The sequence below is a fragment of the Opisthocomus hoazin genome, chromosome 1, assembly GCF_030867145.1.
Source record: "Opisthocomus hoazin isolate bOpiHoa1 chromosome 1, bOpiHoa1.hap1, whole genome shotgun sequence".
Lineage (NCBI taxonomy): Eukaryota > Metazoa > Chordata > Aves > Opisthocomiformes > Opisthocomidae > Opisthocomus > Opisthocomus hoazin.
Window position 1 is genome coordinate 24967152 of NC_134414.1, and position 16940 is coordinate 24984091.

The 16940-nt window shown below is 41.9% G+C and overlaps 1 protein-coding gene across 1 annotated transcript in view; it reads right to left on the bottom strand.

Annotated features, from left to right (window-relative positions):
• MIPEP (mitochondrial intermediate peptidase) overlaps nt 1-16940 on the bottom strand; it is an 82206-nt gene that overhangs the window by 40506 nt on the left and 24760 nt on the right. The window contains exons 11-13 of the mRNA XM_075419367.1: nt 3587-3740; nt 2541-2618; nt 1406-1610 (exon numbers count right to left, since the gene is read on the bottom strand). Of these exons, the coding sequence (XP_075275482.1) occupies nt 1406-1610; nt 2541-2618; nt 3587-3740 (437 nt within the window). The remainder of the gene's footprint in view (nt 1-1405; nt 1611-2540; nt 2619-3586; nt 3741-16940) is intronic.

A 16940-nucleotide genomic window follows, 5' to 3' on the forward strand; every position in this document is an offset into this window, starting at 1 on the left:
AATCGGCCATTTCGTGCCCCTTTCAGACTTTGACACGAACCATAGAATTGGAAAAGACCTCTAAGATCATCAAGTCCAACCATCAACATGCAGAGCATGCGTTTCGCCACAAGAGAAGAACCCCACCAAAGCAGTTACTTTGGACATGTAAGTACTCCTGGAGGTCAAGCGGAGCCAGTCCATATGAGTGGAAGGGGTGGGGGAGAGCAGTCCCAAAGAGTACACAGAGTATAAAGAGCTTATATTGAAAGAGCATACGCAGTGTTCATTTGTTTTAACAATGCCCAGCAGCGACACACTTACAAACAGCTCGCTCTATTCTAAGTGGGAGACTTAAAGAGTATTTTGTCACTGGGTGCAAAGTATCTGCTGACAGCACATAACTCTACCATAGACTCCCCTTTGTATCATTAGCATAATATAAAAATGGTAAAACATAAAAAAAATCCTTCAGACAAGGGAGTTACAATTTCATCTGTTTGTTTGCGGGGGTTTTTTTGACAAGTAAATGTCTACTGCAAATGGGATTACCAGCACATCATTATAGAAGAGGACATACCACGCTGTCTGCAGGTAAGACAAGCAGCGTGCCAAGCAGCTTTAGCCAGAACACGTCTTTGACCCACTCCCCACAACTGCAGCAGGCCACAGCAGCCTGTAAGCTGTCAGCCACCACACTCACTCCCGCTGCTTGAGCAGAGGGACCAAATGAAAAAAGGCAATATTCCTTTTCTGTGCATCCACCTAGCTGCAACTGCATATTTATTCATGTCCATTTACATACGATAAAAAGGCCCGTCAGTTAATCATGCTTGCAAATACAGTATGTTTCTAATTCATAAACTTTGCTTTAATCAGAATCAACTAGAAGAGGCCTGGCTTTACAGATTTTCTATATTGCCAGTGTATGTTCTTTGCAAGAACTAATTTACTAATTTTCCTTAATTCAATTTCCTAAATCATTTCCAACCCAGGATTCATCGTGCTTTTACACTAGGTATAAGTTTGGCTCACTTTATTTTCAATCCTCCAACTATTCCATTATTATAAACTTCACATAAGGCAGACTTGCAAGAGTGGATACCACCACTAGAACAGAGAGCAGCAGTACACAAAGAAGAGATACGAATGCCTAATTCTTATTGAGAGAAGAAGAACATTCAAGTGTTGTTTGGTTGGGTTTTAGATAATATCTGGGGATCTGATATTGTATTTTCAAGTCATCAAAGATGTAGAAGTATCAACATAACTCAAGCATTTCTGGTTTGTCCTCTTTTCTTTTTGCTTTGTTTTGGGTTTTTTTCTTTGTTTTCCTTTCCTTTTTTTTTTTTTTTTTAATCTACTCCTTTCTTCCAGAAATTAAACATTTAACTAAACCAGAAAATCATTATTCTAACTTTCTTACCAGTGACATGTTGGTACCGAGTTCTTCCCAGCATAGAATGCATTGCATGTCCCATTTCATGGAAGAGATTCTCCATCATGCCAGGACTCAGTAGCGTTGGTGCACCCCTTGTTGAATGGGGCAGGCTAAGCATAAGAACAACTACAGGCAGCTGGTACTTTCCATTTTCCCTTAGCCTGCCTCCACGAACTGTAAAGTGACAATCCTTTTCAAGATAAAAGCAAACATATGGACAGCCAACGTCATTATAGCAATGACATTAAACATTGACGAGATTATTAAACTATTAAATGAAACCTAAACATATACTCAGTTACACAAGTTTAATTAAATGATTATTAACAGTGTTGTTCAATAGCAGCATGCTGTTTCTCCATCTTTATTATTTCCTTTATATTCAGAAGGAAACTACCTTAATCCATAAAGAAAAGACTGTGTTGCTTTAAGAAAATAAATGTTTGTCTGTTTTAGAATTATTAAAACCTCTCAATTTTTCTAAATAATATCACTAGCTCAAAGAAATTTACTGATGTGCCAAATCCATAATTTATAGATTAAGTTCTCTCCTTATTCTTCAGAAGTAACTTCTTTATTAGCAAAATGGAGTAATATATTAAATTAATGTAGATTTAAAGTTTGTCCATGTACCACCTCACTAAAGGTGGTAATTTGCAGATGCTTCTACAGAGTGAGGTGTCCATTGTACTGCACTGCATAGTTAATATACTGGCAGCAGGCAGCACGAGTGAGTAAGCCACAACAGTTGGAACTATCTACAGTTTTAAGTCAAATTTTGAATAAAATTTAGTTGCCATTATGAGCTTTCACCTTTAAAGAGTATTAAAATTTCAGAATGTTTTTACTTGTAAATAGAAGGCCAGAAAATAGGTGTTTAAAAATCTACCATTTCCGTAGAACAAAGAATCTGAGTTCAGCCTACCCGGTGACATTTTTTAAACAAAAAGTTACTCACAAAAATATTTTACCTAAAACCACATTTGAATATACAGACATTCCCTGTTTAAATTTAATTTATTTTAAATTGAGATAGCTTTCACTAAACTTACACTGAACACAAATGGCCCCAGTCATTAGTCAGATAAAACCCACACTGGAATCAGATCATAAATGTTACCTGATGTGGCTTATCAGGTCGCTGAAAGAAGTCACAATAGATGTATCCTAGCAAACCTTCAGTTTCATGAACAACAGCCTGAAGAAAAAAAAAAATGTATCATTTCCACAGTGAAAGCACTGATGTGTCAGCTGAAGACACGGTGTTCTAATCCAAAGATTTATAACGAAAAAATGACCAATAAAATGGGAATAATTAATGTAAAATCTGTTGGTAATTTTAGTTGGAAAAAATAGATATACCAGATTCACAACTTGTTCCTCAAACTACAGCCATTTCTGCATTTCACTCAAAACTAATTAGTCACAGGTTAGGGGCTACAGATGGTGTTACTTTTAATGCTAAATGACTTCTGAGAAGTCAACGGTAACAGAAAGCGGTTTACTGTGGAAATAAAAGCAGAAAGAGTAAGGAGTACTAACAAATTGACCCACAGGACATAAAGAACAGCAGCTCTTGCTGGAGGTGGAAGGGCAGTGAAGATCTGGCAGTGAATACATGGAGGGAAGACAACAGAGGAACCTGGGAACCTGAGGAGTAAATTATTGCCCAAGCTTTTATTTCCACCCTCCCCTAAAAAGAGGGCAGAAAAATACAGACATAAAAACCAATCTCAAAGTAAAGATGACGTACAGAAGAAAAAAATGAGGGAAAGAGACCTGAGTGCGAGAATATACACCTACAGCATTCTACTCATCTAAAAAGTCATCTACAACTTAAAACTAAAAAACCAGCAGGGCTCATCCAGAAAGATGGCTTGAAAGGTACAACAACAATCTCCAAACAGAAACTGCTTCTGATTCAGGCACTCTTAACATAGAGACATGTTACAAAGGCCATAAAATACCAAGCATACAAAAGGCACTGAGAAGGAGTATAAAGCCCTTGACATCTAACTTCAACTAAAATTAGACAGCTAGTGTGTGCTTTTGATTTTAAATTAGCCAAGTAATTTAAAAACCAAATCTGATTCATGGCCCAGAGGAACACACCACCTTGTCTGAATTCCCTTTGTCATTTCAGATGCTGGGAACGAGAATACTTACCAACTTTCGAACATCTTCAGACCAAACCTCTCCTCTCTGTGGCTCTTCAGCATAAAGGGAAATTCCTAGGAGCTGACTGAACAAAGAGTTCAAACCTTCCATGCATGCCCCAAGAGAGAAAAACGGACAGTACAAGCCAGGATCAATGTTGTACCTAAGGAAATACAAGAATCCCAAACCAGCCAGTCAGTTGAGCTACATAAACTACAGCCTTCAGCTCCAAGTCATAGCATGTGACAAAATACACCAGATAAGCCTCAAGGCCCTTACTGAACACATTTGGCTTTATTTTTCAAATAGTGAAACTAAGTCACAGACTAGTTATGATACAGTGCTTCACAGTAACTCAGTTTTCCTTATATTCAAATTTGGATACCAAATTCAGCAGATGTTGACTGATTTTCAGCGATGGGGCGAACACGTAGTCCAGACAGACCACGGCAACACCACGGGTGGCCAGGCTGTGGCTTTTGATCCCCAAGAGTCCATCGGCACTCAAGTGCCATTCCCATGCCAAGGCTGCACCGTGTGACTGACTGGAAAACGGAGTTTGCTTTGGCTGTGGCATCAGCCAAATCCTCAGCTAGGGCAGGAGACCAGCCAGTAAGTGCTGCTGACTCTGCATTCTTGTCTTTTGCTGGGACAACAGAAACACCAAGGAGACACAATCACCTCCCACGCACGAATCACACCTCAGGCTCTGGGGACTCTCTGAGTCACATAAGAAGTATGTTACAGCTTTGAGCCACGTGAGGATTTTTGTATGTGACATTGCGTTCAGACATGGCCAAGCTTCCTGAGCCTAACATCAAACAACTAAGTATGTTCAAGACTCTATTGCACAGAAGACACACGTGGGGAGGAAGACACCATGCCTCTGCACGCACACACAGAAACTGAGGACGAGCAAAAAGCAATTATAATAAGCAGTTCAGAGATGCATGCAAGCTATACTTGGGCTCAAACTTCCTCAGACTCTGACCCTAGAATGTAAACAAACTACAAGTACATCAAGCAAACAAATACTTTGCAAACCTGCACCTTCCACTAGCCACTCAGGGCCACACAACTCTTTGCAGTTCTGATTTTGCTGTCGTCTCCAATCTGCTTGTAGTTGTGCGTGCACCCCAAATGGCAAAAATGTTCTTGCTCCCTCATTCCATACACAAAGTCCAAGCGTTATTTATACCATTTTCTGGCATCTCTTGGGAAGAGTACAGAAACGTGATGAGAGCATGCAGGGATGCGACGAGGAAGGCCAAGGCTCACCTGGAATTGAAGCTGGCAAGGGATGTCAAAAACAACAAGAAGGGCTTCTTCAACTACATCAGCAGCAAAAGGAAGGCTAGGGACAACGTGGGGCCGCTGCTGAATGAGGCGAGTGTCCTGGTGACGGAGGATGCGGAGAAGGCAGAGCTACTGAATGCCTTCTTTGCTTCAGTCTTCAGTGCTAAGACTGGTCCTCAGGAATCCCAGGCCCCAGAGGTAAGAGAAGAAGCCTACAAAGAGGACGACTTTCCCTTGGTCAAGGAGGACGGTGTGAGGGATCGCTTAAGTGATCTGGATGTCCACAAATCCATGGGCCCCGATGGAATGCACCCACGAGTGCTGAGGGAGCTGGCGGATGTCATTGTTGAGCCACTCTCCATCATCTTTGAGAGGTCCTGGAGGACAGGAGAGGTGCCCAAGGACTGGAGAAAGGCCAATGTCACTCCAATCTTCAAAAAGGGCAAGAAGGAGGACCCGGGGAACTACAGGCCGGTCAGCCTCACCTCCATCCCGTGAAAGGTGATGGAGCAGCTTATCCTGGCGGCCATCATGAAGCAAGTGGAAGAAAAGAAGGTTATCAGGAGTAGTCAGCATGGATTCACCAAGGGGAAATCATGCCTGACCAGTCTGATAGCTTTCTACGATGACATGACTGGCTGGGTAGACGAAGGGAGAGCTGTGGATGTTGTCTACCTAGACTTCAGCAAGGCTTTCGACACAGTCTCCCATGATATCCTCCTAGGGAAGCTGAGGAAGTGTGGGCTGGATGAGTGGTCGGTGAAGTGGATAGAGAACTGGCTGAATGGCAGAACTCAGAGGGTTGTCATCAGCGGCGCTGAGTCTAGTTGGAGGCTGGTAACTAGTGGTGTCCCCCAGGGGTCAGTACTGGGCCCAGTCTTGTTTAACTTCTTCATCAACAACCTGGATGAAGAGTTAGAATGTACCCTCAGCAAGTTTGCTGATGACACCAAACTGGGAGGTGTGGTAGATACACCGGAAGGCTGTGCTGCCATTCAGCGTGACCTGGATAGGCTGGAAAGCTGGGCAGAGAGGAACCTGATGAGGTTCAACAAGGGCAAGTGCAGGGTCCTGCACCTGGGGAGGAACAACCTCATGCACCAGTACAGGCTTGGGGTGGACCTGCTGGAGAGCAGCTCTGTGGACAGGGACCTGGGTGTCCTGGTGGACGACAGGTTAACCATGAGCCAGCAGTGTGCCCTGGCTGCCAAGAAAGCCAATGGGATCCTGGGGTGCATCAAGAAGAGTGTGGCCAGCAGGACGAGGGAGGTTCTCCTTCCCCTCTACACTGCCCTAGTGAGGCCTCATCTAGAGTACTCTGTCCAGTTCTGGGCTCCCCAGTTCAAGAAAGATGAGGAGCTACTGGAGAGAGTCCAGCGGAGGGCTACGAGGATGATGAGGGGACTGGAACATCTCTCCTACGAGGAGAGGTTGAGGGAGCTGGGCTTGTTCAGCCTGAAGAAGAGAAGGCTGAGAGGGGACCTTATAAATGCTTACAAATATCTGAAGGGTGGGTGTCAGGAGGATGGGGCCAAGCTCTTTTCAGTTGTGCCCAGTGACAGGACAAGGGGCAATGGGCACAAACTGAGGCACAGGAAGTTCTGTCTGAACATGAGGAAGAACTTCTTCCCTCTGAGGGTGACGGAGCACTGGAACAGGCTGCCCAGGGAGGTTGTGGAGTCTCCTTCTCTGGAGATATTCAAGACCCGCCTGGACAAGGTCCTGTGCAGCTTGCTGTAGGTGACCCTGCTTCGGCAGGAGGGTTGGACTAGATGACCCACAGAGGTCCCTTCCAACCCCTACTATTCTGTGATTCTGTGATCTCAAAGACTGTTTAACTCTAGAGAATCACAGTCCCTCCCTTCTGTTTTCTTTCTTCTTTCATGCTCTTGTGCTTTGGCTTCTTAATGAAATGGTAACTAGCCACCGAAATATAAACAAGCAGCAGCTAGACTACAATAGCCAAACACCAAAGACGAGAACTATGCTATTTGAAGGCCTATGACCAAAAGGCTTAGTTAGAGATCAGCTGTGAAAGAGTCAGCTCCTATCCACTTACCTACCCTTATTCCTTCCCACTCCCACACACAAAAGGAAAGACCTCAAAACGAAGTCCATGGCAATACAGCATTTGCCAATACGCTGCAAACAACTTCAGCTACAATCCACTACACAGCTTCACTGCACTGCGGTGCACAGCAGCGTCGGGTTACTTCTCCAAGCCACGGCACTCGTTCTTGAATATGTCATCGTATTTTGTTTTATTTTGCTAGTATCCTTTATATTACCTTTATCACATACTCTAGCAGCATTTTGCAACTCCCATAGCAACATCTGTCAAAAATACCGGTATGCTCAGTTACAGAATTTTGCTTATTTTCACACTACAAATGCAAGAAGCTAAGGCCGATGTATTTCATTCTCTTTTTAATTACACAGAACATAAAAAATAAAGCAGATTTTGCCTCTACCATACTGACACAAGTTCTTCAAGATGTGTAGCAACACTTAAATTCACACTCTACATGCTGCAATGCACACATTTTCCTTCTTACTCAAAACAAGTCTTTACACCAAAAGGACAAACATAAGCATGATCTAAATCACTTTAGATCAAGTTATATAAAAAGAATGGAAGCAAATCTCTCAAAGAAAGCAGAACAGATGAGTTAATTTCCATGTAATAAGCCACATAAGTTTAGAGTACGAAGGACACTGCTTTACATTCAGAGCCTGCCAGAAGTACAGAGTGTAAAGTAGTGTTTGTGTGGAGCATCCTGAGATTTTTAAGTCGGTAATTCCTAAGAACTGCAGCTCCTTCAACAGTGGCACTTTTTGAAAAGCTGTAGTAGGTAAATCTCAGATGTCTCCAGACTTCTACAGCATCCCCCTGTGATCACGCTCTGCTCAGACTGTTACCATGAAAAGTTACACCCACCACTAAGTGCTTCAGTCCTCTTCTGATTCTGCGCTGAAGCTTTCCCTGCATACAGACTACAAGGCCTGTTAAAATGACCCTTTTATTAAAAGAAAAATAACACTTTTTAGCAGAGAGTCATAACAACCACCATAATACCATAATAGTTTAGGACTGGTTTTTGTCACATCAGTTTAAAACCTTATACCGTCATCCTACGTACTGCTATGAATATTAAGCTGAGTTTCCCATTTGTAATTCAAACAACTGCTTCTTTAACTAAGGACTGACCATAAATGAAAAGTTCACTATAAAAGTATTATTGCAGTAGAAGTATACTATAATGTGAAGCAGGATTTCTCCACATACACCACTCCAAGCTGTGAAATATGATTATCCTTATTTTTAAAAATACAACATTTATTTCAAAATAAATTAAGGATTAAATAGCAGGTAATGATACTCTTTTTGTATAGCTAAAAAATCATAAGAAAAAAGGACAAAGTTTCACATCACTTTTAGTCCTAATTCAGCCTTGAGTTCAGTAGTAATGTAGAGCTAGATCTCCTCAGAGCCAGCTCAGACAAGCAGCATTTATTAGTTCTGGCTCTGTCCCAATCCTGCTCGTCCCACACTGGTTTCTGTAGAGCCACTCAAATGTACCATACCTCGGTTTAGGTTCCAGAAAGGTTTATTAACCCAGGTGCAGCACAAAGCCTGCCTACAACGCTATCTCAGAACCATGGCAGTAATACAGAGACGCTCAAGTTGTTTCATATGGAAGTCGCACGAGGGCTCTTTGCAGGGCTTTTTGCAGAGCTTATTTCAATCAGCCCTGCCAAAGCTGTGGTGACCATGTCCAAAGCCCATCTAGAACCTCCACATTCTTCTCCCCCCAGACATCCAATATCATCCCGGGCTTCCCTGCCATTTCCTCCCACTCAACTGGGAGAAGAGAGCTGATTGTACAAGATACTAAGTGTCTTCATCCATGACACAGACAGTGGGATTGATGGACCCTCAGCAAGTCTGCAGATGACACCAAGCTGAGTGGTGCAGCTGACATGCCTGAGGGATGGAATGCCATCCAGAGGGAGCTGGACAAGCTCAAGAAGTTGGCCTGTGTGAACTTCATGAGGTTCAACAAGGTCCTGCATCTGGGGCAGGGCAACCCCCGATACCAATACAAGCTGGGGGATGAGGGGAGAGCAGCCCTGTTGAGAAGGACTTGGGGGTACCAGTGGATGAAAAGCTGGACAAAAGCCACAAATGTGAGCTCTCAGCCCATAAAGCCAACCATATCATGGGCTGCATCAAAAGCAGCGTGGCCAGCAGGTCGAGGGAGGGGATTCTGCCCCTCTGCTCCACTCTGGTGAGACCCTACCTGGAGTCCTGTGTCCAGCTCTGGAGCCCTCAGCACAGAAAAGACATGGATCTGTTGGAGTGGGTCCAGATGAGGGCCACAAAAACGATGCAAGGGATGGATCTCCTATGAGAAAAGGCTAAGAGAGTTGGGGCTGTTCAGCCTGGAGTAGAGAGAGCTCCAGGGAAATCTTATTGTGGCTTTTCAGTTCTTGAAGGGGGCTGGTGAGATAGATGGGGACAAACTTTCTAGCAGGGCCTGCTGTAACAGGACAAGGAGTAATGGTTTTAAACTAAAAGGGGGCAGATTTAGACTGGATATGAGGAAGCAATTTTTTACAACGAGGGTGGTGAAACACTGGAGCTGGTTGCCCAGGGAGGTGGTAGATGCCTCATCCCTGGAAACACTCAGATCAGGTTGGACGGGGCTTTGAGCAGCCTGATCAAGTTGAAGATGTTCCTGCTCACTGCAGGGGGGTTGGACTAGAGGACCTGTAGAGGTCCCTCCCAACCCAAACTGTTCCATGATTCTATGATATTTTAAGAAAGAACTCATATGATACAATACTACAAACACATACTTCAGTAAATCAATATTTAACTCCATCAACAGCTCAATAGCAAACCATCAGATTTCCACAGTTGCAGGAAATCAAAACATATAACTCCTGCCAGTGAGTTCAGCTGCAGGAAAAGAGAGTAAGAAAATGGTAAGAAAGTTAAGAACAGCACTCTTGAAAACACTTCCTGAAATTAAGCCACATTTACACAGAAAGCACAAAAAATCAAATGTTTGATATCAAGAGAAACCCGACTGCTCAAAATTTTCTGAAGAGCAGAGTTTTTTTCTGATGGACCAGCTAACCCTGGAAACCATTTCCAAGCACATGAAAGACATCAGGTGTAGTCAGCATTGATTCACCAAGGGCAAGTCATGCTTAACCAACTTGAGCAACATCTATGATGAAACAACTGGCCTCACAGACAAGGCGAGAGCAGTGCACATTGTCTGCGTGGACCTCAGTAAGGCCTTTAACTCTCTCTGATAAAATCGTCCCAGTGGAGCTGCTGATGTGTGGGCTGGATGAGCAGACGGGAAGGTGGATTGAAAGCTGTTTGAATGGCCAGGCCCAGAGGGATGTGATCAGTGCCACAAAGTCTATTTGGAGGCCAATGACTAGCAGCATACCCCAGGGGTCAACACTGGGTTCCATTCTGTTTAACATCTTCATTAATGACCTGGATGATGGGGCAGAGTGTACCCTCAGCATGTTTGCAGGTGACACCAAACTGGGAGGAGTGGCTGATATCCCAGAGGGTCGTGCTGCCATCCAGAGGGACCTTGACAGGCTGGAGAAATGGGCTGACAGGAACCTCATGAAGTTCAACAAGCAGAAGTGCAAAGCCCTGCACCTGGGGAGGAACAACACCAGGCACCAGTATATGCTGGGAGCAACCCAACAAGAAAGCAGCTTTGCAGAAAAGGACCTTGGTGTCCTAGTGGAAACCAAGCTGAATGTAATCCAGCAGTGGGCCCTTGCTGCAAAGAAGAGAAATGGCATCCTGGGCTGCATTAGGCAAAGTATTGCCAGCTGGTTGAGGGAAGGGATCCTTCTCCTCTACTCAGCCCTGGTGAGAACATGCCTGGAGTGCTGTGCCCAGTGCTGGGCTCCTCAGTACAAGAGACATGGACATACTGGAGAGAATCCAAGAAACGCCCACTAAGATGATGAAGGGACTGGAGCCTCTTTCCTGTAAGGAAAGGCTGAGAGAGCTGTGACTGTTCAGCCTCAAGAAGGCTCAGGGGGATCTCATTAGTGAGTCTAAATACCTGGAAAGAGGGTACAAAAAGGACAGAGCCAGGCTCTTCTCAGTGGTGCCCAGTGACAGGACCAGAGGCCATGGGCAGAAACTGAAACACAGGAGGCTCCCTCTGAACATCAGGAAACACTTTATCCATGTGAGGATGACCAAGCACTGGCACAGGCTGCAAAGAGAGGCTGTGGAGTCTCCATCCTTGGAGATACTCAAAAGCAACCTGGACATGGTCCTGGGCAACTGGCTCTAGGTGGCCCTGCTTGAGCAGGGGGATTGGACCAGACGATGTCCAGAGGTCCCTTCCAAACACAACTATTCTGTGATTCTGTGAAGACATCATATGAAGCCTAGGACTAAGACCACACAGCTGCAGTATGAGATAGAGTCCAGCTTTATCGGAGGAGGACAATGCTTCATGCCGGCTGCAAAGGATTTCCATGCTCAGTTGAAATACTGGATGAACGTGTTCACTGGGGGGCGGACGGGAAGAACTCTGAAAATACTTCATGTTTCATTTTGTTTCTGTTAAAAATGCAGATACATACTAGAAGGAGAAAGCAGTGATATTTCTTCATGGATAGAAGAGCTGGTATTAATATATTACAGGGAGAAATTCTGTGTCTATTTCTTCCTGCTTTTCAGCACTCCTTGAACATGTGCATTGTCCCCATGAACTTACGCCATGATGAAGCGGATGGAGAGAAGGCTTTCTGACAGGTATTTTGTAATACACCGTCCCTATGCAAAGTGGGGGAAAAAAAATCAGTCCATAATAGTTTTGTCTTTTGGAAAAGCACGATACTTATCCACCCACAGATGAAAATAGCAGTAACAGACTATACTGGCTTAAGGCAGACTCCCCAGGGGAACTAGTCCTCTATGCTGGCTGATGTTTGAAGATGTCACAGTCTTGACATTTTGCGTACAATAAGGTCCTGATTAAACAACCACTTCAATAATAACTACACAAAGTTAATGTCAGTAACTTCTGGTAGAACATTGTCAGGATCAAACCTCTCCCACATTTAAAGAAAGCTGTGTGTTAATATTCCTCTTGCCAATGGAAACTTGCAAAAAAAGTCTTGAAAAACAACATATTTTTATACAGAATACAAAAAAAAAGTTTCTAGTCCTGATCTCCCTTATTTCTCCATTTCTACCTTGCCTACTATACCAGTGTGCAAACAAAGATCAAAGACAAAGATACTGAAAAATCCTCAAACAGCACTAACGTCTTATGACACAAGACTGATATTTAAATCACTTTTCAACATTCCTGGCAGCAGCCAGTGGTGATTATTATACCTTATCTAGCATCCATAGTTTGTTTGTTTGCTAGCCACTGTAATGTCAAAGGAGTTACGAAGAAAGTGGTTAAAATATGATAATACAAAGCAATTTTCACAATCAGATTATAATAAGCAATAACACAGTTCAAAATGAGTATCAGGTGCTGAAAAAAGCTACTGCTCCAGGAAGTGGATAGTACATCTCTGAAAATCCTTCTCTAATACCAGTCTATACCCACTAAGCAGTAATCAATCCAGATACCAAAACACAGATTTAATTCCCAAGTTTTGCATTTGGTCCTACCTCATACATGAACTCTCTTTTCACAAATCAAGTAAGACCAACTATGACTAAAGAAAGTCGAGCCCCAAACTTGCACTGATTCCAGGAAAACTTTTTCTTTGGGCTTATTTAGGAATAGAAATTAGCCAAAACCTCAGCTATCTGAAGCTGATGTCCTATAAGCAAAAACTCAGTTCCTGGAATTATTATTAATAGAAGATCTGGCCTTTCGGTGTCAAGAGCAAGCATATGACTGACTCTTTTTTGAGCCCCCACCTTCAAAATTTAATGCTACTCACTGCAGAATGAAAGGTGTAATGCTAGATAAGAGGACGATGGGGAAAGGGGAAGAAATTAATTTAAAAGACTTGAATCTTTCAAAAAAAAAAGAATACTCAATGAGCAGAACAGGAAATCCTACAATCTCTACTAGATCTGTAAAACTGAATTCTGTCTGGAGGTTGTGGGTGGAAAAGTATTTGGAAGAATTTACAGACAAACTACAAGCTGCCTTATTGAAGATTCTTGCTTGATTCCAGGCACTCAAACAGTAGCAGCCATTAGCAACTTCATTGTTTCCAGATGACAGGAAAAAAAGCATCTGTTTGCTAGCAAATGATTACCCAACCTCAGTTATTCACAGCTTCATCACCTTAGTGAAACTGCAAGAACATAACATTTCCCAGGCACAGTATTTCAGTGTTCAAATTCATGCTATAATCTAAAACACCATAGCACAACTTCTTGGCAGCAACGGGGACTGCGATGGTGACAGCAAGCCAAACTTCTCTTCCCTCAGCCCTTTGAATGAAAATTCTAATGCTGTTCAAGGGTCTCGAGTTGTATCTGCAAAACACCCTCTGACCCAGGCCAGATTATCTAAAAGACCACATAAAACTCCAGGATGAAGACTTCTATCAATACGCTCTTTTAGCACTTTAAACTGCCTCGTAACAAAGATAGAGCTTGTCTGTGTAGGATGCAGAGCCTTTTTGAGGGCTGATCCAAGACTGTAAAATGAATTTCTCCTGAAGCTAAACGGGAAACTCAAAGCTCACCATCTTCTATCCCAGGTGTATGGTGTTTCTTTGATCACTTTTTTCAAATGTGAAACCAAGTGTATTTGAAAACGCATACAAAAGTCTCTCAACAAAACCCTACCAAAACAAGGCATTCCATTTCACATTACTTCTCTGTTGATAGAATGAAAGGACAAAAACTTTATTAATGAATTAACTGACAGTGACCGATTCTATATAAAAAGGAACAGAGTTTCCAAAGTGCTACAGCTTAGCCTGCCTCTGAACTGCTCATTGGTCAGAGCAAAGCAATCTTCATAATCTGCAGGTTAATAACTGTTGATGACCCTGCAGTGCATGTAATTATTTTTATTATACTACATGTTAAAGTACCAGCCATTCTAAGAATCACTTTATGCATGATTTTCAAGCTGTTATCAACTGTGAGCTTGGATAATTGTCTAGTTTTGTTCCTTGTATTTAAAACAAATAGTAAAAAATTCAGATAAAACTGCAAGAAGCAGCTGCATTAACATGAGCACGCTCTTTCTGGTCACTCTTTGGCAAGCTGCCCCTACATTTACTCAGCCAAGTTACAATTTTTATCTCCAAGAGGAAATGCATTCCAGTATTTTTGGGAAAAGAAATCAGAAAGGAAGTTATTACAGCCCATACTGAACTACGCTACCAGGCATCCTGCTACCAGTAAAATTACTGCTAAGGGTTACTGCTACTAGCAAGAAAGGTTAATGTTCTTGAGACAGGCAGCTAAAATCTGCGCTGAAAACCAACTGGAGCTCCATTTGGTGACAAAAACTGCACAGAAGTGCCTGAAGACGGGTTTTCTCGTATGCTGTAATTTGCAGCTTGCTTGCTGCACCAGCTGAGCAGACAGGCAGAATTCAACGGGGAGGATGATGCACGTGGCATACCAACGTCACTAGCAGAACATTGTACTGCTGTCTCCAAAGCTGGCAAATACATGGAAACATGCTTACAGCACTTCCTAAGCAAGAAAAAGGATTCAGGTCAGCTAAGCAAGCCAGGGCATGAATCAAACGTCTTGTCTGGACACCCCTTCACTTAAAATGTGAGTTCTGGGCCCCAGCAAGGTGATTCAGAGTGCTTCAGATAGGCAGCTAGGATGCCCCCATTACCGGAGAAAGGCAGACACAAATATAATGCCACTCTCAGGCTCAGCAAGGTAGCAAGGTACCAACTAGAGCTAACTAGCAGAAGTCTTGAGCTCAGCCATGAGCTCTTGCTCCTCTCTGGAACTGAGGCTTCCATGCCCGGACTGCATGTTGTACCCTCGAATCCCAAGAGGATGAACAGCACAGCCTTTTCCATGGGAAGATGCCTGTGGAAATGCAGGCAAAGGAGATGGAAGAATGGTGGTCTGATGAATCACAACAAACTTTGCAGAGAACTACATACTCCAGTCAAAAAAATTTCTTACCATAGAAGCTTTCTTCCAGGGTATCTGATGTAAAAAACAAAACAGAAAAAAAACAAAAACAGGTATGGATTGATTTTTGATACTTGCAGTGCTACAAAAAGTTTTCCCAACTACCCTTGAACTTGAGCACATAAATTCTCTTAAGTGAAACTTAAAGGATCTGAATGCACTTCTGGAAAGGCAGGAAAAGGAAATACCAAAATTTCTATGTGTTACAGATGTACACACCAGAAAACATAATTATTAATCTAAAAGATGACTTCCTGAAATCAAGAAGGCATTTTTACAAGCCTAGATATTAAAGAAAATAAAAATAATGTTTTTAGTTTAGATGTAGGAAATATCACATTTATGTAAAAAAATAAAGGATGCCAGTGTATAAATCTCACTCTGAACAAACCAGAGACAGCATCAACAAATATATACATGAACTCATCTAATATCTTTCTCTGTGCCAGACTTTGTTAGCCACTTTGACTTAAAAAAAAAAATCAAGAATTAAAAGTAGTCCCTTTCATTGCCATAACAAACCTTAAAATATTATTGTTCCTGTAGAACTGTATAACTCATATGCTTAAATGTCCACAGCTATGAAAGACTGACAAGCACAAAAATGAACCTATGAAGTTTGCTCTGCTTTCATTTTGTGTTAAAATATATTTCAATAACTTAATTCAATCTGAACATCTGACTTCAAACGCCAAAACATTTCTATTTATAACAAAGCCCAGGAAAGAATGAAAATTTTCTTATGTAGTTTATGTCAGAATGTGAGCTCAGAAACTTTACAAAGAGAAATCTCAGTACCCTCCTAAAGTAAGTAGAAATATCAAACAAAACAGTAGTTTCTTTGATGTAAATTTCTGTTTTCTATTAAAGGATAAACTATGTTAAAAAATCCAGACACCTTACTTTTACGGTGTGCAGCCCAGCACTACTTTTAAAAGAAGTAAAAGTAGCCAAACCAATTTAAAAAACAATTTTAAAAAGAAGTTAACTGACACAATGAGGTTTGGTTATTCTTCAAGAACAGCAGGCTTCAAACAAAAAGGCTGTGTCCCTGTGAAGAACAAAGATGTAGTATGTGGTTATAAATAATTATTTCTAAGCTTGTATGACTTCACTGAGTCTAAATAAAATGCAGACTTCTAAAATCACTTTCATTTAAGCTTATATTTGGAAGGAAACTAAGACTGTTTTGTGTAGCATGACTTTCATCTATTCTATTAAGAATGCTTTTTATGAACTTGGACATTAGGGATATTTGAGTAAGGATCACTGTTCTTCAGAACACGAGCATTCGGACTCTTCAACAACTGCAAATTAGCTGCCTGGCAAGAATTCTTATCAGTGGCTATTAAATGTAGTCCCTGATATATCCTGACTTTTATTTTTTTCCTGAGAAGAATAATTATCCTGTTGACATCCACGAAAATATAGAACATTAAGTTAACTATCTCTCATAAAACAGATTCTCTCAAAACTTCCAAAGAAACTTGAAAAAATCTTGTTAGCGAAAGATAAAAGTGAGATGAACCCCTCAGGTTAACTTAAAGAGATCAAGACAAGGAAAACCCCTTCCAATTTTCATTACATGCCAGACTATGAAATTTAATTCTTTACCTGAAGGGAGACTCTTAACCATGATTTACAGAAGACTGGATTTCTTAAAAATATTAATAATAACAATAGAAAGCCTTTGTTCTCTCATCAACCATAAACTAGCACCTGTATCTCACATTCCTTTTTTCTTTCTGTTAATTGTATTTCATTTTGGAGGAGGTCGGGGGTAATTCAGAATATTGGTTTGGTATTAACACTGTAAGTCACGTTTAGATTGGATGTTGTTTTCAAATCAACAACATTTTTGTCCTTCCACACTGTTTTGAATAAAGAAATCATTCTTGAAACCTGAATTCT